Source organism: Stomoxys calcitrans, chromosome 3 (genome assembly GCF_963082655.1).
Source record: "Stomoxys calcitrans chromosome 3, idStoCalc2.1, whole genome shotgun sequence".
NCBI lineage: Eukaryota > Metazoa > Arthropoda > Insecta > Diptera > Muscidae > Stomoxys > Stomoxys calcitrans.
Genome location: NC_081554.1, coordinates 112519261 through 112546116, shown reverse-complemented (window position 1 = coordinate 112546116; position 26856 = coordinate 112519261). Strand labels below are relative to the sequence as shown.

General features: G+C 39.1%; 1 protein-coding gene across 1 annotated transcript in view; it reads right to left on the bottom strand.

Annotated features, from left to right (window-relative positions):
- LOC106082149 (uncharacterized) overlaps positions 1-17513 on the bottom strand; it is a 51343-nt gene extending 33830 nt beyond the window's left edge. Inside the window, exon 1 of the mRNA XM_013244496.2 lies at positions 17416-17513. Coding sequence (XP_013099950.1) covers positions 17416-17439 — 24 coding nt within the window. The 5' untranslated portion in view covers positions 17440-17513. The remainder of the gene's footprint in view (positions 1-17415) is intronic.
- Between the last annotated feature and the right edge of the window lie 9343 nt (positions 17514-26856).

Genomic DNA, 26856 nt, shown 5'->3' with positions numbered 1-26856 from the left:
GAAAATAAATATTCCAAGGAAACTTTTGTTCCATATAAAGTAAAAGAAGGCGCAGCGGAGCGGGCCCGGGTCAGCTAGTAGATAATATAAATACGACTTCAAGGATTTTTGACGGGCGATTGGTATATATATAGGTGCTATATTTGAAGTATGTTATTGTGGGTATCGTTCCACAATTACAATAAAAATATAAAATGCAATAAAATTATTTTTTTTGTTTTAGAGATAATCCAAACGCTTAAACCACCTCCAAAACATGGTTATTCCACAAACAACTTTCGTTTTTTCGCGATTATATTTTTTCTACAGTTCTTCGCACTAATCGACACGAGAATTTTGCCCACACAGAAAAAATATAGACCTAAATTTGACCAATTAAACATGGTATTGAATTACAAAAAAATTTCAAGCAAGGTGTTAATTGGTTTAATTATTTTTGACATTGAAATTGTATCACGACAAGTGATTGATGAAGAAGGCATACGTTAAAAATATATTTTTTTTATTGTACGAATTAAATAGTATAATATGTGCACTGTTCAAAATGATATTGTGTTCCCTTTCAGACATACATATGTAATGGGAATAGATGTGCGATTGAGTTAATTATACAGGGTGGCTGATGAAAGCCGCTACCAAAAAAAAATGTAATAACTTTTTTTCTATTTAATAATAATAATTTAATAATTAATTTAATTAATTAATTAATTAATTTAATTAATAATAATTTAATAATTAATTTAATAATTTAATTTAACATGAATAAAAGAAAAATGTATTCCATACACCGAAAAAAAAATGTAGCAATATTCATCATTGTAGCAATATTCATCAGCCATATGTCTAGCTTCTATCGCATACAGACATTAAGTATCGTGGCTAGACAAATAAAAACCATCAGGAAAAAATTAAAGTGTGTTTTTTACCTCTCCATAAATTATAACTTATTTAATTATAATTTTTAAGTAAAACAAATTCATTGTGAAAAAAATACGCTACAATAGTGTTAAGCAGAAAAACTTAGGATGTGAACAAATAGAACGAAATATCTCCCAACGCGATAATTTGGAGGGATTTGGAATTTCGGATGGTAAATTTTACGTCGTACCGATATGGGACCGAATTCGTAGACGATTTCGGACCGATTTCTTGATTACTGATCAAAAACAAAAATTGCAAGGCAACAGTTAAGGGCTCCACACGCAATTCCAAAAAAACAAAAATCACAAAATGCCCCTTCCACCACGTGTGTGCATTCCATACAGGTGGTAAGGAAATGTTGCTTTGCAATAATAAAAATGGACCAAACAAAACATTCCTTTGACATGCCGTACAGAAATTGTTAGGATTTCGTTAGGATTTCCCCCAGACTTGTCAAACTGATTTCTTTCATGATTTGGTAAGAATTGTCGTATGTTTCGTCCGACAATGTGGAGTCATGTCGGACGTCAGACAAAGTCGGATAATATTGTTAACTAGGTTTTTTGAAAAAACTCCCGAGCGGTGAGTTGGAGGGGCAGGAGGTCGAGTTCGAGGGGCGCATCAGCACGGCGAAGTCTCCAAGTTTGTTTCTCTCTCCTGGCACTTGCCATCATACTCTGGTCTAGGGAGCATCTGGCCTTTGGCGTCGAGAGCTTTTTTTGTGTCGCTAAGCCCATAAATGCACTTCGACAGACCATCAGAACTCCGAAAAATATCGAAAAAGTCAGTTGTGCGTTCTCCCCGGGGTTCGGCTCGCTGCTGCTTTGGGAGTTTCTGTCACCACTGTTCGATGAATTCTTTTTCAAGACCTCAAATTTAACTGAACGCGATTTTGTTGCCCGTCAAAATGAATGTAAAATTGTGATTTACAACCCGCTTGAAGACGCGATAGTTTTTTCCAGTGACGGGGCTCACTTTCACATTTGGCTATGACAAAACATTTGTCCCATTGGCCGAACGTAGAATATCATTCCAAGTGCCTCGATCTTCTGCGCCCATTCTAAAATCTCTGAGTTGCCTCCCACCACTTGATATTTCTGTCGGGCTCTTGGCCGTCTCGGTTTGGTGTACCATCGTGATCGCCTTCAAACGACTTCCTTGCGGGGCTTCTTCATAGATTCTGACAACATGACTTAGCCAACGCAACCATTGCATTTTGATGCGGTCTACCGCTTTGATGTCACTGACTAGAGCAGACGTCTCAGTCATTGTGTCCGTCACGACAGGTCACAGTCTAATCGGAAAACATGCCGACAGACTTAAGGTTGCCAGTAACAACGTATGCAGTCATTTTTGTAATTTTCATCTGTCGAGATGTGGCGTTGCTCTTCAGCTGTTTGCTCAATCACATGTTAGCCAATATTATCCATCGTCTTATTTCGAAACTGGTGTCATTTGTTTCGGTTGCGGCGGTGCCGATTTGGACAAAGCTGCTACTTTGAGATTAAAGTTGTGGTTTCCAACTATCCTCATTTTTTTACCTGTTCGGGTTTGAAGTGGTTGATATCATACACTTTTTCTTTCTCCATTTACTGCCAAACCCATTTCGTTAATTCTTAATATTTTTTGTCCATATGGAGATTACATTGACTTGGGCGCTGAGGAAGATAACACATTAAATTAGTAGAAGGAGGTCTGTATAGCTATTGGTATCATGAGGGCGCAATTCTCGCAATTCTCTAGAGGGCGCAATTTTCGTCCGATTTGACTGAAATTTCGCACATAGTGTTTTGATATCACTTCCAACAACTGTGCTAAGTATGGTCCTAATCGGTCCATAACCTGATATAGCTGCCATATAAACCGATCTTGGGTCTTGACTTCTTGAGCCTCTAGAGGGCGCAATTCTTGTCCGATTTGACTGAAATTTTGCACATAGTGTTTTGGTATCACTTCCAACAACTGTGAGTTGTATGGTCCTAATCGGTCCATAACCTGCCGCTAGAGAGCGCAATTCTCATCCGATTTGGCACAAATTTTGTACAACGGCTCCTCCCATGGCCTTTAACATACGTGTGCAATATAGTCAGAATCGATCTATAGCTTGATACAGTTCCCATATAAACCGATCTCCCGATTTCCCTTCTTAAACCCCGAATCGGACTATAACTTGATATAGCTGCTCCTCCGTCCTTATTCATTGTGCTTTGTTTGCCTATAAACAGATACTGCGCAAAGAACTCGACAGATGCGACCATGGTGGAGGGCATATAAGATTCGGCCCGGCCGAATTAAGCTAACAACAAGCCGATTATTGGTTTGGGTGTATGTCCATAGTGGTATGGAGCGGATTGATATCTGCACCCTCTTTTCAACCTAACCTAAATTAAATGAATAAAACATTATCCATAAGAAGTGACAGCTATTAACAAGTAAAAGCGTGCTAAGTTCGGCCGGGCCGAATCTTATATACCCTCCACCATGGATCGCATTTGTTGAGTCTTTTCCCGGCATCTCTTCTTAGGCAAAAAAATGGATATAAGAAATGATTTGCTCTGCTATTAGCGCGATATCAAGATATGGTCCGGTTTGGACCACAATTAAATTATATGTTGGAGACCTGTGTAAAATGTCAGCCAATTCGAATAAGAATTGCGCCCTTTGTGGGCTCAAGAAGTAAAATAGAGAGATCGATTTCTATGGGAGCTGTATCGGCCTATAGACCAATTCAGACCATAATAAACACGTATGTTAATGGTCATGAGAGAATCCGTCGTACAAAATTTCAGGCAAATCGGATAAGAATTGCGCCCTCTAGAAGCTCAAGAAGCCAAGACCCAGCTATATAAGGTTATGGACCGATTTGAACTATACTTGGCACAATTGTTGGATATAATAACAAAACACGTCGTGCAAAATTTCATTCCAATCGGATAAGAATTGCGCACTCTAGAGGCTCAAGAAGTCAAGCCCCAAGATCGGTTTATATGGCAGCTATATCAGGTTATGAACCGAATTGAGCCATACTTGGCACAGTTGTTGGATATCATAACAAAACACGTCGTGCAAAATTTCATTCCAATCGGATAAGAATTGCGCACTCTAGAAGCTCAAGAAGTCAAGACCCAAGATCGGTTTATATGGCAGCTATATCAGGTTATAAACCGATTTGAACCATACTTGGCACAGTTGTTGGATATCATAACAAAACACGTCGTGCAAAATTTCATTCCAATCGGATAAGAATTGCGCACTCTAGAGGCTCAAGAAGTCAAGACCCAAGATCGGTTTATATGGCAGCTATATCAGGTTATGAACCGATTTGAGCCATACTTGGCACAATTGTTGGATGTCATAACAAAACACGTCGTGCAAAATTTCATTCCAATCGGATAAGAATTGCGCACTCTAGAGGCTCAAGAAGTCAAGACCCAAGATCGGTTTATATGGCAGCTATATCAAAACATTGACCGATATGGCCCATTTACAATACCAACCGACCTACACTAATAAGAAGTATTTGTGCAAAATTTCAAGCGGCTAGCTTTACTCCTTCGGAAGTTAGCGTGCTTTCGACAGACAGACGGACGGACGGACGGACGGACGGACAGACGGACGGACATGGCTAGATCGACATAAAATTTCACGACGATCAAGAATATATATACTTTATGGGGTCTCAGACGAATATTTCGAGTAGTTACAATCAGAATGACGAAATTAGTATACCCCCCATCTTATGGTCAGGATTCACTAATAGAAGGTTAGGTCACATGCAAAAACACAAAGTGGATAGGCCCCATAAACATCATTAAGGATGTCAAATCTGACGATTGAAAATGTCATCATATAGGAGAAAACGTAAACAAAGAATGAATGTAAAAAGAGAACAAGTTGACATCCTCAATGCCAAGTACTGCCAAATATTAAAAAAAGAGTATATCGGCTGATCGCTTGGCTTAACCTTATTCAGTGAATCCTGTCTTATGGTGGAGGGTATAAAAAAAATTTTATTGAGTTAATAACCACACTAATTAGATTTGTTTAGCTTGTCATAAAATTGGAAATTTGTTTATCAACAATACAATTTCTTTTATAGGTGCGAACATATCTTATAATTTTTTCTGAGCAAGGATGTGAATCTATCTCACGGTATGTCACATGACAATCGAGCATTGTCATGTCACGCACGGCATAACTGATACAACGGGCGTTTTTGGAGGACCTTCACGGAATTCGGCTTTGAGCTAGTGTCGGCCAAGACTGAATTCATAAAACCAGATTCTCACGGTGCGGCACGATGGCGCTTCATTGCCCTACAAAGATTAAACTTCATCAATGCACTTTTGTCGTAAAACCCACATCGAAAGTTGTGATAAATTATGACACAAACATGTTTACAGTAAGTTCCATTTTTTTTTTATTAAATTATATTTTCCAAGTCACTGCAAACAACAAAAATGATGGTCCTACGTCTAAACGTTCTGAGTACGAATATGCTAGAAAATTTTATACTTTCCAATGGAAATGTCAGATTTCACCTGACAACTCTTAGTTTTTCATAGGCGAGAAACACATGCAGGTATAAAAACATTTTCCAAACAATTTTGATAATTTCGTATTCTTGTATACATACCGGACATTCTGATCTCATAAAGTCGGATTTTATTTATATATAGCCGCTATATAGACCGATCTCCAGACTTAAAGTCTTGAGGCAATACATTTGTCATTTGTCTGGTAGACTCCTTTTCATTAATATGAGTTCTTTACCCTTTTGAACGCAAAGGACCACTATCACTAGAGGAGACTATTCTTGATATTTCACTTATTGCCATACAGAATAGCTGTGAGACAGCCACTGCGTCTATGAGACTTAAGGCGATGATAAGTGAGATAGAACCGAAAAAAAAACTCGTAAAAAATATGCCGTGTGAGAACGGGAAAATATATCTCTTCCAAATTTTGAATGGTTATAGCTGAGGTGTTAGCGAGATGGTGGGCCAAGGTTCTCCGGGCGCATTTTTGGCTGGCCCCTAAAGCTAGTCACCTAAATCGTCATCTAAATCTGAACCGATTTGGACCAAATTTCTGAAGTATTTCGGTAGTCGTCGAGGAAAGCGTTGTGCAAAACTTTGGTAAGATTGGTCAATAAATTGGTCAAATAATGGCAGCAATATCTAAATCTGAACCGATTTTTATGAAACAAGTAAAACTGAGAGTCATAAGAATATCCTTCCTGCCATATTACTAGAGAAAATCGGTTGAGAAATGAGCACTTTATTGCAATATTTCTCAATATCGGACGTACATATGTGTAGGAGCTATATCTAAGTCTAAACCGATTTCAAGCAAACTTTTAAGTTATTGTGGCCATTTTGGGAAGATTGGTCAATAAATGCGCTTGCAGTGGGTCTAGGAGTGAACATCGGGCGATATATAGACCTCCAGCCGCCAAAAAACGTAAGTGTTAAAATCACAACATAACATGAGAAAGTTTTTATTTAATAAAGCTTAACTTACATTAAAATATGAGATTTACATATGTATCACTTCTTTGGCTGATGCATTTAATGATAAAAAATTGTATGCATTTAAATAGAAATAACGGCATTTTTGGCACTTATATCTTTTTCCCTGTCACACGAATGGCATATTTTTAAGTAATTTAGTAATTTAGCATTATTTGAAAATTAGCTAAAAGTCTTAATTTAAGTCCGATTTGAAAGCAATTTGGAACATATATTATACACCAACACATTTGTGCCAAATTTCGTTCATATCCGGTCCTATCTGGATGTAGCTGCCATATAGACCGATCTCTCGATTTGGGGTCTGAAGCTCATAAAAATCGCATTTATTATCCGATTCCTCTGAATTTTGGAACAGTGAATTATATAAGGCCTCGTGACATTTGGACCGATTATAGTCAAGATCAGACCATGTGTGGACATTGCTGACATATAGTTCGATCTTCCCGTATATGGTCTTGGGCACATAATGGGCGAATTCTTATCCGTTTTCGTTGAAATTTAGAACAGCGATTTGTGTTACAGTCTTCAATGCACTCTTGAATATGGTCCAAACTGGACTGCTGTTATAAAGCTGCCGATCAGCGTTTAAAAGTAGAAAGAAAGGGTCAAAATTGTACCTAATACCCGATTTCAACGAAAATTGGAACTGTTAGTTATTTATTACACCGTAGAACCCTTGCTCGATATAGTCTAGAGATTAGTGATCTAGTGATTTTATATGGTCAGTTTTTAGCATATTATTGTTTTTTGCGACAATGCCATGATTGTGGTAACAATATATATTGCAATTTGTGTCATATAAATCAGTTTTTGCCAACTTAAAACAACAACAAACTACTAAACTTCAGAATATGGTTAAAATTTAACAAAATAATATAGTTGTCGCTTGCCATATTTAACTTTTTTTCTTGTTTCAAAATATGGCAAAGATTTAAAATTTTACATTTAACGAAAAAAATGTTATGCTGTTATTAACATTTGTTATACCAATGTTTGGTTTAGTGGTTAAATATCTCAGATTTAGTGTGTTTTCCATACTTTTTCGTCATTCTGTTTATAACACCTGGAACTATGCGTCTAAGACCCCATGAAGTATATACATTCTTGATCGTCATGACATTTTAAGTCGATCTAGCCACTCTCCGTCCGTTCGTCGGTCTGTCGAAAGCACACTAACTTTCGAAGGAGTAAAGCTAGGCGCTTGAAATTTTACCCAAATACTTTTTATTAGCGTAGGTCGGTTGGGATGGTAAATGGGCCAAATCGGTCCATGTTTTGATATAGCTGGCATATAAGGTGTTGTTTTGGTATCACTTCCAACAACCGTGCTAAGTATGGTTCCAATCGGCTCATAATCTGATATAGCTGCCATATAAACCGATTTTGGGTTTTGACTTCTTCAGCTTTTAGAGGGCGTAATTCTTATCCGATTTGGCTGTAATTTTGCACATGGTGTTTAGGTGTCACTTCAAACCACTGTTTTAAGTACGGTTTAAATCGGTACATAGCCTGATATAGCAGCCATATAAACCGATCTGGGTTCTTGACTTCTTGAACATCTAGATGGCGCAGTTATTATCCAATTGGGCTGAAATTTTGTGCAACGGCTTCCCCCAAGACCCTCTACAAACGTGTGAAATATGGTCTGAATCGATTTATAGCTTGATACAGCTCCCATATAAACCGATCTTCCAATTTTGCTTCTTAAACCCCTACAAGGTGCAATTCTTATCCGAATGTTTAGCATTTAATTCATTTATGGTCCGAATCGGACTATGACTTGATATAGCTTCAATAACATAACGAGTCTTATCCATTATTCTTTATTTGCCTAAAAAGAAATAGCGCGCAAAGAACTCGACAAATGCTATCCATGGTGGAGGGTATATAAGATTCGGCCCGGCCGAACTTAGCACGCTGTTACTTGTTTATGTTAATTTAATCGACAAACCTATTTGGTGTGCGGTCATGCATATTGCGTAATTTCGCAATTAAGAAAGTGATGCCGATAGCTAGATGTTGCGTGCAAGACTATCAAATATGAGATCATGAGTTCAAATCTCCTCAACCACCGTTGGATAAAACTAATAAAATTGTTCAAGTAGAGTACTAGGAGAGCAGCAAAGCAAGCAAGAAAAATAACGAACAAATGGTGACTGACAAAATGCACCATGTTAAAATTTCAACAGTAACATGGTAAAATTTTTAACATAGTGTGTACGAAAATTGACAATACATATTGTAAAAAAATTAAAACACTTTGGTAAAGTTTGACAATATTATTGAATTAATTAGCACTGCAGTTTGATCAAATATATTGTAGTGTAATTTGCGTGTGCGTTTAATCTTTTTCCAAAGTCGTTTAGGTAAGGTTAGGTTGAATGGGTTGCCCACCAAAGGTGAGTTCACTCGGAGGCCAGAGAGAGAAAGGAAAGAAAAAGGACAAATGTGAGACCTTCGTACTGGAGGTTATGCACGAATAAAAAGAAAAATACAAAAGACAGGAGGAGTGGAGAAAACCCGAGCGGGAGGCGAAGAACCGCTCTACGCTACACAAGCACGGACCTACCTACGCCGGAGCCTGTGTCATCCCCCCTTCGGAACCATCATGTTCCCTCAACAAATCTCAGGAGAGACACCAGAGGTACGTTCGCAAGTTCACCCAGATCACAGAATAAACGGCTCCCCAGAAAGGTAAGCCTACGTCTCTGCAGACCCGGACATGAACAAAGCAAGTGCTCAATAGTCTCCTCCTCATCCTCATCCTCATCCTCATCGAGGCAACTCCTACAGAATTCATTGTGCGGTATCCCCATGCGCGCCACCATGCGGCCTATGGCACAGTGTCCGGTTATGACCCCTATCAAAGTACTCATCGAACTCTTATCAAACGCCAGCAATTCCCTCGTCCTACTCCGACGATATCACCGGCCATAGCGCCTTCGCACCGTGTGAAACCTCGCCACTGACGCCGCCTATATATATCCCTTTGGCGTTTTGCTTGAGGGTAGGGCGACTTCCCATAGGATTTTCGTCTCCTATCGACCGTTTCGCTGTTCCACAGTGTTACATTCGCGTTCGTCGCCCACGGATTAACCAAGTTCATTGACGACACTCCTCTGGCCTTCACTGCCAAATCGTTTGCTCTTTCATTCCCACATACTCCGCGGTGTTAACCAGAGTTAACCAGTATAAAAAATTTCAAGGCACTGGGTTGTCCGGGCGTCTTTCGGCAGGCCCCTACATTTGGTCACCTCCTCTGGCCTTCACTGCCAAATCGTTTGCTCTTTCATTCCCACATACTCCGCGGTGTTAACCAGAGTTAACCAGTATAAAAAATTTCAAGGCACTGGGTTGTCCGGGCGTCTTTCGGCAGGCCCCTACATTTGGTCACCTCGGTATTTCGCGGTGACCAAATGTCGGTCAAAATTGAATCAGATCTCGATCAAATTGAACCAAATAAAATAAAGTCGAATATCTCCGAAACCAGTGGAGTTCAGTGATTTTTGAGTACTATTCGGTAGTGATTTGGTGATTTTTGAGCACTGTTCAGTAAAAAAATTTTGAAAATCAGACCAAAAATTAAGATTTGGCTGCCAAACAATTTTTCGAAATAAAGAGGCGACCAAATTTAGGGGACTGCCTAAAGGTGTCCTCGAAAGTTTGCACACGATCTCATTAACACCTTAGATCAAATCATTTCAAATCTCAAAGAGAGAAGGTTTTAGATATGACAATATATTTGGAAAATCTAATGGATGAGGTTCAGGATTGAATGGTATCCAAAGAACACTCCTTCTCAGACCATCGTTACATCAGGTTTAGAATAGTGCGGCCTGCGCCGAATCCGATAAGCTTTCGTTATAAGTTGAAAATCATCTGGACAAAATTCGGAAGACTACTCAGAAAAAACTTGCACAAAATAATTTAGATTGGCCAAGCATAGAAGACATAGAATACAGTGCCAACTGCGACTGCAATAGTGGGGTCTTTCTAAGATAGTTCTCCCCTTCGAGTAAGGAAATGAGCCCAAGAAAAACCCTTGATGACAGGGGAGATTCGCTATGTAGGGAAAGAGTTATTACACAGAAAAAGCAAAAGTTTATTGGGATGTGAATTCCAAACGGCTAAAGGAATACAATGCGATGATTAGAGCGGCAAAACGTGCCTTCTGGAAGCTTTTCTGCGAACAGGTCGATAGCGTTGATGACGCTGCCAAGATAAAAAAGTTTCTCCCAAAAACCCATGTTCAAACTGAAACGTTAGTAGACGACATGGAAGTGAAAGCAGAGACAACGGAGGAGACGTTGAGGCTTTTGGTGAAAATGAATTTTCTACAGGAGAGGACGGGACTTACGGAGACACCACAAACTTGGAATAATGAGGTTGATCGAAAGCATATTATTATGGAATTTATGCTAAAGGAAACCTTGATGAGCTTCAAACTATTTAAGTTACCCGGACCTGATGAAATACTTCCGGCATTACTAAAAAGGAGGCCGACGATCTAGAGCCTCATCTGGCCACTATTTTCACAGCGTGCCTAGCACTTGCATATACTCCGACTGGGTGGTTCTTATATCCAAGCCCGGCAAGGTAAGTTATGCGACACCAAAGGCCTACAGTCCAATAAGTCTTACGTCCTTTCTACTTAAAACCATGAAACGTATTGTGGATGCCATGATAAAAGAGTGGGACATCCAGCGAACTGCTTAAATACAAACAGCATGCATATGTCAAGGGAAGGTCGGTGGAGACTGGCATGAGGTTGTGCATAAAATAGTATAATCCTTCGATGCCAAAACGTACACATTGGAGGTATGCATTGACAACGAAGGGGCTTTTAACAATGTACGGACCGGATAAACCATATGGTAAGAACCAGATGGATAAATTGTGGGTCCCATGACGCAAATATAAGGGAGAAATTGGCGCAGGATACGACACAGCGGGGCATTTTATCACCACTTCTTTGGTTGGCAACCATAAATAACCTGTTACGGATGCTGACTGAGGAGGGCTTTGAACCCTTCTGCTACGCATACTATGTTATAATGCCTCTAAGGGGTAAAGATCCAAACCAGCTATGCAAGAGGACCGAAACAGTCTTAAGATGGCATACGACTTGGCTAGACCAAGGAGTCTCAATGTTAATCCAGAGAAGATTGAAATCTGACCGGTCATTAGAAAGACGGAGGTGGCCAGTTTCATGCACTACGTTTCCTCTACAGAACGATTTCGATATCTGACAGGGTCACATACTTAGGAGTGTTCTTGCATAGGAAACTGAAAGAAAGTTTCACATTTAAGAGCGTACTGAGTAGACACGAAATGGGGCTTGAATACGAGGACAGTCACTGGCTCTACAGGACGGTGATTAGACCAATACTTACCTACGCCTCAGTAGTTTGGTGGACTGCGATGGAGAAAAAGTGCAACGTAGGATTAATACAACAGGCTCAGAGAACATGTTGTCTTGGCATAGGCGGAGCGATGAAGACCACGCTCATTAGGACACTGGAGATATTCGAGATATTGACATACAGATTAAGTGTGAGACAGCAACTGTAGCTATGACACTAAGGTATCGTGGTATAATCGAGGCGACGGTAGGAAAGCCAGATGGTTTAGACGAGGACCCAGATGGCTGCCAGCGGCACAGTCTTGGATTGACTAAACCCTGGTATAGGCCTGGGGGTCTACAGGGACTAAGATCTGTTTTCGACTGCCTGACCATAATACATTCCTGCTGGCGGAGATTGGGGCGATCACGGAATGCGTGAGGTGTGGTGTTAATGCGAGGACGTCGAGGTTGAACATCTTTATGGGCAGTAAACTAGCCATAAAGGCAATAAAAACCAGGACGATAAGGTCACGGAGTGTATGGATGAAATAACGGCCTTCTCTGAGAATGGCCGCACCGTTTAGGTGCCGGCTTAGAAAGGGGGAATGAATGAAATCAGACGAATTGCCAGGGAACGCCAGAAAACGGCAGTCAATCAACTTGGTTAACCCGAAGCCTTTCGGATCGACGCAGTTCGAGTTAAGAGCGTGGGGTAAAAACAGCATTTAACACTGTGGAAAAGCGAAACGGTCGGTAGGACGACGAAAACCCTACGAGGAAATCCAGATTGTGAGAAGACGAGACTATTACTCAAAGGAGGTAAGAAGGAGGTCTGTTTAGCTTTTGGTATCATAACAGGATACACAGGACTACGAGCTCACTTATGCCAAATCGGTGCGGCAAGTAATAGCTCGTTTGAGGTATATGGGGAAGATGATGAGACGTTGCAGCATTTCCTATGTCATTGCCCTGCTTTCGCGGGAATTAACTTAGGGGCGTGCTATGGACAACAATTAGAGATTTTGTGAGTAGCATTGAATTCCTTACTTAGATTTTCTGTTTCGAGGTTACTTTTTAGTATTTAGAGCGCACGACAAGCCGATTACTGGCTTAGGTGCATGTCATGGTGGCATGGGGCGGATTAATATTTGCACCCTCTTGTCAACCTAGCCTATGCCATCTGCAAGACTGTTTCGGTCCTTCTGCAAAGCTTGTTCGCATCCTTACTTCTTACAAGTATTTTAACATCAATCAAATCATCAAATTCCTCCTCAGTCATCATGCGTTATGGGTTATGTATGGTGGTCACCCATAGGAGTGGCGATAAAATGCCCCCCTGTGGCATGCCTTGTGCCACTCCCTCCGTTATTTTTATGTCATGGGACCCATAATTTATCTTGTTTATTTAAAATAGATACAATTTTCAATAAATTTAATTAAACAATTTTTCAGATTTTTTTACCGAAAATTTGCAAAAAATTTAATTACGATTTAATTTAAAAAAACTTCAGATTTAATTAAAAAATGATTGAATCATTTAATTATCTGACTGAAAATTGTCTAAATTTCAAACACGATCGTATTTGACAAACAAATTCGAATTCAGAACATTATTGATTCAATTAATTTTTTTATTGGAAACGTTTTTAGTTTCAATTAAATTTTTAAGTATAAAATAAGAGGCTAGCACTTTATTTTATAGTTTGGGAAAGTTTGAACTCAAACATTCAATTTGGCTTTTAATACTGTAAAGAGGAGTTAACGTAGTCTTAAATGCAATTTTTGTAATTTGTGTTGACTTTTGCAGAAGATATGTGGAGTACAATATTAGTATTTTTTACGAAAAAAAACCCACTTAAACCGCCAAATGTATGCAAAAACCAGTAAGAAAGGGCAAAAGTCGGGCGTTGCCGACTGTATAATACCCTAAACCTAAGCACAATGTGGGAGCTATATCAAATTTTGAACCAATTTCGATGGACCTCGGCGGATGTTTTCAGATGGGTTATTAAACAATCTGTATCACATTTCGAGCAAATATGTTCAAACTGTAATAACTACGGTTGACAAATGACAACATTATAACAAATTACTCAAAATCTGACGACCATATTAATGGGAGCTATATCTAAATATGAACCGATTTCTAGCAAACTTCTCATATATTGTAGTAGTCGTGGAGGAAAGCGTTGTGCAAAATTGGTAAATAAATGCGCTTGCAGTGGCTCAAGAAGTGAAAACCGGTCGATATACATATATGGCAACTATATCTAAGTCTGAACCGATTTCTATGAAACTCACCAGTAATATCGAGAGTCATAAGAAAATTCCTCCTGCCAAATTTCGAAAAAATCGGTTAACGACTGAGCACTTAATTGCAATATTTCTCAAAATCGGACGAACTTATATATGGGAGCTATATCTAAAGCTGAACCGATTTCGAGCAAACTTCTCAGATATTGTGGTAGTCGTCGAGGAAAGCGTTGTGCAAAATTTTGGCAAGATTGGTCAATAAATGCGCTTGCAATGGCTCTAGCAGTGAAAATCGGGCGATTTATATATGTTAGAGCAACAAATGGCCATTTTATTGCATTATTACTGCAAATCGGACGGACATATATATGGGAGTTATATCCAAATCTGAACCGATTTTTTCCAATTTCAATAGATTTTGTCTCTAGGCCGAGAAACATGCCTGTACCAAATTTTAAGACGATCGGGTGAAAACTGCGTCCTGCACTTTGTAAACAAATTAACATGGACAGACGAACAGACAGACAGACGGACATAGCTAAATCGAACCATAAAGTGATTCTGAGTCGACCGGTATACTTACTTATCAATGGGTTTTGGGTGTTACAAACAAATGCACTAAGTTATAATAGCCTGTACCACAGTAGTGGTGTAGGGTATAAAAATTGCGCCATCCAAGAATTGAGGTCTCTGTGGCCATTTTGCTGAAAAATGCCGAATTTTCGTCAAGAAATATTGCCGAAATGTATGCTTATTTTTATACCCTCCACCATAAGATGGGGGGTATACTAATTTCGTCATTCTGATTGTAACTACTCGAAATATTCGTCTGAGACCCCATAAAGTATATATATTCTTGATCGTCGTGAAATTTTATGTCGATCTAGCCATGTCCGTCCGTCTGTCCGTCCGTCCGTCCGTCCGTCCGTCCGTCCGTCTGTCTGTCGAAAGCACGCTAACTTCCGAAGGAGTAAAGCTAGCCGCTTGAAAATTTGCACAAATACTTCTTATTAGTGTAGGTCGGTTGGTATTGTAAATGGGCCATATCGGTCAATGTTTTGATATAGCTGCCATATAAACCGATCTTGGGTCTTGACTTCTTGAGCCTCTAGAGTGCGCAATTCTTATCCGATTGGAATGAAATTTTGCACGACGTGTTTTGTTATGACATCCAACAATTGTGCCAAGTATGGCTCAAATCAGTTCATAACCTGATATAGCTGCCATATAAACCGATCTTGGGTCTTGACTTCTTGAGCCTCTAGAGTGCGCAATTCTTATCCGATTGGAATGAAATTTTGCACGACGTGTTTTGTTATGATATCCAACAACTGTGCCAAGTATGGTTCAAATCGGTCCATAACCTTATATAGCTGGGTCTTGGCTTCTTGAGCTTCTAGAGGGCGCAATTCTTATCCGATTTGCCTGAAATTTTGTACGACGGATTCTCTCATGACCATTAACATACGTGTTTATTATGGTCTGAATTGGTCTATAGGCCGATACAGCTCCCATAGAAATCGATCTCTCTATTTTACTTCTTGAGCCCACAAAGGGCGCAATTCTTATTCGAATTGGCTGACATTTTACACAGGTCTCCAACATATAATTTAATTGTGGTCCAAACCGGACCATATCTTGATATCGCGCTAATAGCAGAGCAAATCATTTCTTATATCCATTTTTTTTGCCTAAGAAGAGATGCCGGGAAAAGACTCAACAAATGCGATCCATGGTGGAGGGTATATAAGATTCGGCCCGGCCGAACTTAGCACGCTTTTACTTGTTTTTTGTTTTTTTTTGTCAACCATTGGACGAGTAGACGCTGCAAAATGTTGACTTTACCTATCATTACAACACTGCGGTTATTTCTCAAAATTTAATTGAATGCCTTTTTATATTATCTTGAATGATATAACGAAACAAACATATTACAGTGAATATCTGATTTCTGCGTGTTAAACTCAACAGATGGAAACTGAGTCTTCTAAGAGCCTAAAAAGCCAAATCAGAAGTTGGGCTTATATAGGAAGTATATGTCAAATATAAGTCAATGTGGCTCATTTGGAATTTCCACTGAACGATATTAATAGAATGTGTGACGCTGAACGCCTGGATTCGAATCCTGTCGAAACCATCGGAGAAAGAAAAAAAACTCGTTTATAAAAATGAGGCACCTAATAATGAAGCTTAAACTTGAATCGGGCTGATCTCATTGATGTGCGAGAAATTTGACTCTGTTCCTTAGTGGAATGTTCAAGGGAAAATTTTGCATTTTTTGCATCTGTTCAAAATTGAAGGCGGATAGCTTCATTTGACTGAAAACTATTGGAATTTTAATAGACTGACTTGGCAACATCTACTTATAATGCTAATACGACCAGAAACACTTATGTACATCCTTTGTGGCGTTGCAAATCGATATTTCGAGGGACAACAAACTCAATGACGTTATAAGTATACCCCGATTATATAGTAGTTCGAAAATACATGATGCTGCCATGTAGACCGTTTTACTTCCGGGACAACAATTCAATTGATACACTTTAACACACATTCGAGTCCATTTGCTGGATTAGACGAGGCATATAATTTCACTTCAAGTTTGTTGCATATGACTTCAACACTCATAACATACATACAACACCATGGCAGCATTCAAACTTCCATCATGGCCACCGATTTTTCCTCATTGAAGTCTGACGTAACGCTTGTGTCTTAAGTCTTGTGTTTTAGTAGCCAGCCATGGATGGTGAATTGCATTGCTCAATAAGTGAAATGAAAAATGTTAAGCGAATGCTCTATTAAAAAACGCTAAGATGTTCGGCTACATGTCTTCGACTGCACGCCAATATCGTCCATGAGTGTTAATAAACTTTGTGATGAAAAAACAAAAAAAAAAAAAAAAAAAAAAAACACCAAACACCAATACACAGTGGAAAGGAACTCATAAAAACACTGTGAGCAACATCACTTTAAATGTCCGCATCCCTTGTGGAAAACTGAGAAGACCCGCAATAATTTAATGAATAATTGTGCGTTTCACTTGGGTTCATTCGTAAGCAATAAAATTTTGAAACGCCGGTGTTGGCCTGTGTAAGTGGTTACTTTGTGAATGCGTAAACCAAGCACGATATTTTCTATACAATAACAGAAAATTCGGGCGGCACCATAATGACCACCAAGTGATTTTTTATCCTCTTCTTATTCACTTTAGTTTTATTTGCGAATTGGTCGATTACACACTGGTTGTATTTTAATAGCTATTTATTTTCAACCTTGATTTGCTCAGCATTTTTATTGTTTGTTTTTTTTTTATGCATTGCTATTGTTTTTGTTATTGGTTATATTTATTTTGCATACCACTAGACTCCGCTGGATCCACATGGCTCCCGAGTCATTTAAGTTGTTTCTTTAAATTGTGCTTATATTTAGTCTTTCATTCAATCAAACACCCGCGATTAACAAAATAATTCTGCGCTTGTTGGCTTTAAGGATATCCTCGACAATTTATTATTTCGGTTTGATGAACTGCTGATGTCTGTCAAACCTTCAAACTACTTCACTCCTCTGCGAGGAATAAACTGTTCCAATAATGGTCACATACTCTAGTTAAATACTCACCAGATGTATTTCCACCGCCGCATACCTATCCAGTTGCCGAAAACAACAACGTCTACTGTGAAAAAAAAATAAATGGTAAACATACTAAAACCTGTGCATGCCAAAACTTATACCAAGACATGGCCACAGTAAATCACTACAAAATACTTCAAATACACATTTTCACATATGGCGCTCAGCTTTGGTGCGTCGCTGCACAACTCTTCTCCCGGCTCCATGCTTGGATACCGCAAGTGCCCATGAATGCGCTTGAAAGCGAAAGCTTTCAGCAAGAGAAACACTTTTGATTTCAGTTGTGCGTGAAACCTTGAACTGATAGCGGCGGTGAATATGTTGTGCCGGCTTTTTTATGGCGAAATTGTAAACAAACCGAAAAAGCTATGGCTCTTGACATTGTTAAGCCACATCTTGTTCTCATTCTTGCGCGAGGCAGTTTTCTCGCAATATGCGGCGGCATAGGCATATGCATTCGTGTATCTAATATGCCGAGGCGAATTTGAACATGCAATAATGAGAGTTAGTATTGTTGGGAATGATGGATCGCTACAATTTGGCAACATATTGGGGAATTTTCTCTATAAATTTGGAATTATGTAACGCTCCACAGTATGAGGCCCCACTTAATTGGAACTACGAGCAGCCCCAGTAGTGGTCAGTCTACCCTTTTCAACCGTAATAGCCACGGAAGCACTTCATGAAGACACATTTTGAATAGCTCTTCAAAATAAAGATAGAAAGAATTTAAATTGATAAAAAGTAGGGAATCCTATTATTAAGAAGGTGTGACGGAAGATTTCAATTGGTCATATACAGGGTGGCTGATGAATATTGCTACAATGATGAATATTGCTACATTTTTTTTTCGGTGTATGGAATACATTTTTCTTTTATTCATGTTAAATTAAATTATTAAATTAATTATTAAATTATTATTAATTAAATTAATTAATTAATTAATTAAATTAATTATTAAATTATTATTATTAAATAGAAAAAAAGTTATTACATTTTTTTTTGGTAGCGGCTTTCATCAGCCACCCTGTAGTTGTTTTTTACTATAACTATGTCTTTAAGACCAGGCCAGAAGGACAGCGAATGGCAGATGGTCACAAAGGTGTGGTTGTTAAGACTCCAAAATTATGACCGCCATGACATGACGACCAAACATATATATATTATTTACAGCATGCCTATGTCAGGGGAAGATCAGTGGTGACTGCACTGCACGATGTTGTGCATAAAATAGAAGAATCCTTCGTCGCCAAGGCGTACACATTTGCGGTATGCATTGACATCGACGGGGCTTTTAGCAAAGTGCGGACCAACACATCGATTCAATCCTTAGACCAGTGCCGGGTGGACCAGGTCCTTAGAGACGGGATAAACAATATGCTTAGGAACAGGTGTATAAACTGCGGGTCCCATGACATAAAAAGGGTGTTTTTTAAAAGCTGTAGGAACGTTTTTCAAAAAATAAACGCATAAAATTCAGAACGATGCATGAAATCTTAATTTGAATCGATAGTACGGTCCGTATAATTTAAGCTTTAACATAGCCCCACAAAAAATAGTCTAACGGCATTCAATCGCACGATCTAGGCGGCCAATTGACCGGTCCCGAACGTGAAGAAAAATGTTCACCGAACTCGCCTCTCACTAAGCACATTGTTACGCTTGATGTGGTACATGTGGCACCGTATTGTTGAAACCACATGTCATTCAAATCAAGCTCTTGAATTTTGGACAAAAAAGTTGGATATCATCTCACCATAGCTCGCACCACTCACAGTTACGTTACGATTCGCATCATCTTTGAAGAAGTACGGTCCAACGATGCCACCAGCCCATATACCGCATCAAACTGTGACTTTTTCTGGATACATTGGTAGCTCTTGCAATGCTTCTGGCTGTTCTTCACTTCAAAATCGACAATTATGCTTATTTACGCACCCATTGAGCCAAAAATGAAATTTCTTAACAGAGCACGCATTTTGATAGTCAAATTCAATAATTTGCTAGCGTTGTTTGTTTGTAAGACTATTCATGGTTATATTGTAGATTAAACTGAAGATGTTTGACAGTGAAAAAAAACACGAAACGTGCGTGAACTGTTTAAACCAGAGTTGGCAAAAAGATAATAGCTAAAAAATCACCCTTTTTTAAGGGAAAAGATGCTACAAGGCATGTCACAAGAGGCATTTTATCGCCACTCCTATTGACTGAGGAGGGCTTGAACCCGTCTTCTACACAGACGATGTTATAATACTTCTATGGGGTAAGGATCCGAACCAGCTACGCAAAGGGACTGAAACAGTCTTGCAGATGGCATACGGCTGGGCTAGACCTAGAGATCTCAATGTAATTCTAGAGAAGATCTGCCTGTTCACGAGTAAGATGAAGGTGGGCCAATTTGGGGCACCACGTTTCCTCAATAGAACGATTTCGATATCTGACAAAATCTAATTCTTAGGAGTGATTTTGGACAGGAAACTGAGTTGGAAGTGTCACATTTAGGAGCAAACCGAGAAGTCTCTCATGGGCACTATGTAGACGGGCCGTAGACACGAAATGAGCCTAAATCCGAGGATAGTTTACTGGATTCACAGGTGATTAGACTTATACATACTTACGCCTCATTAGTTTGGTGGATTGCGATGGGGAAAAAGCGTAAGGATAATGTAACAGGTTCAGAGAACATGTTACTTTGGCATAGGCGGGGCGATGAGGACCACGCTCACTAAGGCACTAGAGACTATTCTCGATATCTGATCCATAGACATACAGATTATGTGTGAGGCAGCCAATACGGCTATGAGACTAAGGCGATGGGAGAACGGATGGGGAATAGGAGCAGGTCGTACCATCGCGGTATAACCGAAATGACGAGTCTGATGGCACCCTGTTATTTAGGCCTAGGGAAACGCCTACCCTTTCTTAAAGTTACATTTTAACATACTGAACTAAGAAGAAAATTGAAAGGTGAAAGCGAGAAAGCTCTGTTTATCATCTTTATCTAATTGTATAGTTCCTTTTAGTGGGTCAAATTTAGAGTGATTTTGACAGACGGACTAATGGACAGTGCAATTGCATAGCACGCTATCATACCAGCTATAAAAGTCACAATTACGATATAATGAGATCTCAATTTGCGAAAGTATTCAAATGTAAAGGATGCAGAATTATGATTGTGGAAATCCAATTGGTACATTCGGCCATGTCGGAAACCGTTTCCTGTTGCCAAAATAATACAACTATGGCTGTACAAATTTATGATGCTGATTTGGTCAACATAAGACATAACTATCACATACGTTTTGTGTCATTAATAATAAATGCAGAATTTTATTTTAATTATTTTAGTTTATCCTATTTTATTTTAATCGTGCCCTAACAACCCCTTTATAAATGAAGCAACAAACATTTTCATCAAACAACTGACATTTTAGCTGGCAGCCTACTGGCCTGAAATTGCAAGCATGGTGCTATGACAGCAGAACTACTGCTGTGATAGCAACAAAATATCTACTTACAATTAGCAGAGAGTGTCTGCTACTATCAGCAGACTTTTTTCTATGAGTGTACTTTTTTCTATATCGTATGAATTAAGAATATGTAATGTAAATTACCCTTGTTCCTTAATGGAAACTTCATGGGCAAATTTGGATATGCAAACATCCACTGATAAACACATCTCCATCTGCCTTCTGGTCAACATCTCAGTCGTGAATCTTTCTTAAATCTACCTGTGTCCACATTTATTCTTATATTGGACTATGTATGATGCATTAACGGCAACATCCGATGAGACACATGCAGATATATCTCTGTGAACGCATTGTTGAACATCTCATACAAAAAACTTCCTTAAATCTGACTGTGCTTACATTTACTCCATTGTTGGGCCACCTATGTATGTATGTGTGTAATGTATTGATAGTAAGCACATAAACAACATCACATCAGTTGTGTTCAATGTAATAACAACGTTTTATCCCTTGATTTCTATCCAGTGGTATTGGCTGTTGTTTTTAGAAAATTCACTCTATTGCCATTTTTCATTAAAACACAACAACAACAGCATCACTTGAACGTTGTTTTGTTTCGCAGACCACGCGTGATTTGTGGAATGTTATGCTACTATTTCCGTTTGCCTGTTACGACCGGTCATATGCTTCGTTTGCTTGAGGATTTTTTTTTGGTTGCGATCAGGCAATTTTTATTTAAATTTAAATCTTCTTTCATTTTATTGTATTTCAGTTTATTCTTGTTCAGGCAGAGTTATAGCAGTTGTTTTATGTTCCACAGAAGCCACGCCGATCACAACCCAACCAAATATTGAAGACACCGGCACTGTATTGTCGTATTGATCACGAATTCTATCCATAGTGAAAAAATCCCATACATATCCAGCTGGGATCAAAATTGTACACTGAGGCGGCAGCCCTTGTCGATGAAGGAATCCATCTGGTCAATCCGGTACGTACAACTATTGAAAGCTGGATCGGCATGTTTTACATTAGCGAAAATTCCTAATACCGATGGGTCAAGCGCAAATCTAGGCATTATCATTGTTATCTTGTTCAAAACGTATACTCGTGTATCCATTGTCTAATCCGTAACTCCCGATCGGTGCAATACTAGTTATAGATATTCTTGATGGCTGTCTACCCACTCCAATTCGTTTCAAGCAGCTCGCAGATTTTTGCAATAGAAAAGGAAAGCCAGAGATCACAACACACACCAACCACTATGGGACGCGTTTCATCATTTGGTTAGAATAACTCATTGGCCATATTAGGTGTGGAGGCTTCAAGGGCCACATATTGGTAGGTCGTACTTAAATCAAATATACCGTGAAAAGGTTTATACGATGCAAGCACGACAATAGCACAAGTCTGTCAAAAACTGTGGGCACTTATTTAAAATATGATCACTCGCAGAACGTTTGAAACAAGCAATAGTCTCGCCTGTAGCCACCATAGCTGTCATTGTATGATGTTTACGACTTTGTTGTTTTTGCTTCAAGTTCTTCACAACGCTGATCAAGAAATTTCAAAATTATCTTTACTGTCGTATGTACCTCGTCACGGCTACTATCAAACCATGCTCTACGCATTTCAGTACTTAATATACCACTTACTTCGGCATCTTATCTACCATTCTTCCCAATTGCGTCTAGTCTCCGTATGACTTCATGTGTGACATCTGATATTTTACATGGACCCGATGCATCTTCTTTTTTAGTCGATTTCATACCCATTATTGATTGGATGTATGCTAAAATAATGTGACTAGGCCTGTAGCATACGATGCGACTGCAACCTGCTGATGCCGAATAAGTCTTATTGGGTCATCTCTTAATAGTGAAGGCTAAAAACGAAATTTTTGCACATTCGATAAATCAGTTCTCGACCCAATAGCCTATTCAAAAAGTCTTCAAATGTCGGTCAATCTTTATAATTTCCAGAAAAAGGTTCAATTTTAATTTTAGGCAGTTCAACTTTCGAATGCGATGACACTTAAGCTACTCGTTTAAGTATCGAAGACTGTTATTCAGCAAAGCCTAAGAATTCGTCAACCTAGAGACTATCCCTCTTGGCATCAAATAAGGTTCAAGTCCAAGGTTCAAATTTCACCCACGAATTCTCCAATCTCGTAATGCAAACGCATGAGCCCTTGACAAATTACCGTTAAGTACGCGTATGTACTTCTTAACCGGCCAACACGGCCATTGTAAATATCTTCTTCTTATATATAGAAATCAATTTGTGTTTGTTTGTATGTTTGTTTGTGTGTTCCTTATAAACTCAAAAACGGCTGAACCGATGTTCTTGCAATTTTCACAGATGGTGCATAATGATCCCGTGGTGAAAATTGGGTACTACATTTATTGATTTCTGAATTTTATTGATATCCTAATTTTCAGAAACGCCAGATTTCGGTGATGGGTGGTGGTGGTGCGATTTAAACGAAATTTGGTAACCTAAAATAAAAATTTGATATCCGAATTTTGGATGGGGTACCTAGGGCAGACCCACCCCCAAAACCTACCAAATATATATATATATATATATAGACCTGTCATGACAATATGGGACTCAAATGAAAGGTATTTAAGAGTAGAAAACATATCTGATATCCAATTGGCGGACTAAGTGTTTGGGGGACCACCCCAATCCCCAAACCGCCCCTAAATCGGACATATATACCGACCTTGGCAATATGGGACTCAAATGAGAGGTATTTGCGAGTAGAATGCGAATTTGGTATCCAAATGTGGGACCAAGTTTCTGGGGGTGCACCTCTTCCGCAAAACACTCACCAAACAGGACTTATTTACTGATCATGGCAATATGGGGCACAAATAAAAGATATTTAAGTGTAGAGTACGAATCTGATATCGAAATGTGGAACCAAGTGTACGGGCCAAGTTTAGGTCTTAAAGGGGGTGGATCTCGATATTAGTAGTTTTTAGGGCCTATGCCCTAAACCGGACATATTTGCTGAATTTTACAATAAGGGGTTTAAACTAAAGGCATTTGACATGAGCAAACGAATTTGATATCCAATTTTGAAGTCAATGGTAATATGGGGTTCAAATAAATGATATTTGAGAGTACAGCTCGATGCTGATAAATTTTCCGGGGCAAAGTGTTTGTTTGGGCACCACCCCACTCCCGAAAACACCCTTAAACCAACCACGACAATGTGCTCTTCTCTCAAATACCATTAATTTAAACCCCACATTACCATTGCTTTAGGGAGAGTTTATTGGATAAGGCGTCCCTCAAACACTAGGCCCCAAAATTGGTTATCAAATTCGTTTTCTCATCTCAAAAAGCTTTCAAAGTGGGTATCAAATTCGTGCTTTACTCCCCAATACTTTTCATTTGAGCCCCACATTGACATGGTCAGTAAATATGCCCGATTTGGGGAGTGGGGTGGTCCCCATAACAACATCGTGTTAAACTCAAATATCATTTATTTGAATCCCATATTGCCATTGGCCTCAAAATCTCAAATACCTTTCATTTAAACCCCTTATTGCAAAAGTCAGCAATGTCCGGCTTTGGGTATTGGCCCTAAAACCTATCAATATGGAGCTCCACTGTCTTGAAGACCCAAATCGTCTTGGTGAGCAAATACGTCCGGCGGTTGTTATGGTGGTGGGACGTGGTCTACTCGTAAAATGCCGTTGAGTCCCATATTTCCATAATCGGCAAACATGACCGGTTTGGGGAATAAGACAGCCACTTAGTGACTTGGCCTCGAATATATATATCAGATTCGTGTTTTACTCTAAAATACTTCTTATTGGAGCCGCATATTGCAATGGTCAGCAAATAGTTCCTATTTGGGTAGTGTTATGGGGGTGGGGTGGCCCCATAGACATAGACGAATATTGATATCATATTTGTGCTTTATTTCCAAAGACCTTTCATTTGAGCCCCATATTGGTACGGTCGTAAATTTTTCCTCTTTGGAGGGTGTTTTGTGATGGGTCCCACATTTGGATATTTGATTCGTATTCTAATCGCAAATACCTTTTATTTGAGTCCCATATTGCCAGGTCGGTATATAAGTCCGATTTAGGGGTGTTTTGGGGGTTGGGGTGGTCCCCCAAACACTTGGTCCGACAATTAAATATCAAATATGTTTTCTAATCTTAATGCCTTTCATTTGAGTGACATATTATCGTCGTTGGTCTATATATATATTTGGAAGGTTTTGGGTGTGGGCGCCATGTCCGCCCGTCTGTCGAAATCACGATAGAGGTCGAACGCGTAAAGCTTGTTGCTTGAAATTTTGCACAAATACATTATATTAATGAAGGTCCTTAAGAATTGCAAATAGGCCATATCGGATTAGATTTAAATATAGGTCCCATATAAAACGATCTCCCGATTTGACTTCTTGAGCGCCTGGAAGCCGCAATTTTTGTCCGATTTGGCTGAAAATTAGCATACAGTGTTCTGTTCTGACTTCCAACAACTGTGCCAAATACGGTCAAAATTGGTCTATAACCTTGTAGAGCTTCCATATAAACCGATATCCCGCTTTGATTTCTTGAGCCCTTACAAGACGCAATTTTGAGTTTAGATATATGCAGAAAGTATTTTTTTTAAAGTGGAAAATAAAAATGAATCATTCTAAGACACAAGCAGCAATTTTCCCGTACAATAATTCCCAGAAAAGAATTCCCCAGCGTAAGCTTGTATTTAATAATAACTCAATGGATATCAACAGTCATATAAAATATCTCCGTGTTATAGATATGTTATGTTATGTAGATAAAAAACAAGTAAAAGCGTGCTAAGTTCGGCCGGACCGAATCTTACATACCCACCACCATGAATCGCATTTGTCGAGTTCTTTTCCCGGCATCTCTTCTTAGGCAAAAAAGGATATAAGAAAAGAGTTGCTCTGCTATTAAAACGATATCAAGATATGGTCCGGTTCGGACCACAATTAAATTATATGTTGGAGACCTGTGTAAAATTTCAGCCAATTCGTATAAGAATTGCGCCCATTGGGGCTCACGAAGTAAAATAGAGAGAACGATTTATATGGGATCTGTGTCGGGCTATAGACCGATTCAGACCATAATAAACACGTTTGTTGATGGTCATGAGAGGATCCGACGTACAAAATTTCAGGCATATCGGATAATAATTGCGACCTCTAGGGGTCAAGAAGTCAAGATCCCAGATACCCTCCACAATGGATCGCATTTGTCGAGTTCTTTTCCCGGCATCTCTTCTTAGGCAAAAAAGGATATAAGAAAAGAGTTGCTCTGCTATTTAACCGATATCAACAACTGTGCCAAGTATGGCACAGTTGGAGACCTGTGTAAAATTTAAGCCAATTCGTATAAGAATTGCGCCCATTGGGGCTCACGAAGTAAAATAGAGAGAACGATATATATGGGATCTGTATCGGGCTATAGACCGATTTGAACCTTATTTGACACAGTTGTTGAAAGTAAAAATAAAATACGTCTTGCAAAATTTCAGGCAAATCGGATAGGAATTGCGCCCTCTAGAAGCTCAAGAAGTCAAATCCCCAGATTTGTTTATATGACAGCTATATCAGGTTATGGACCGATTTGAACCATACTTGGCACAGTTGTTGGGTATCATAACAAAACACGTCGTGCGAAATTTCATTCAAATCGGATAA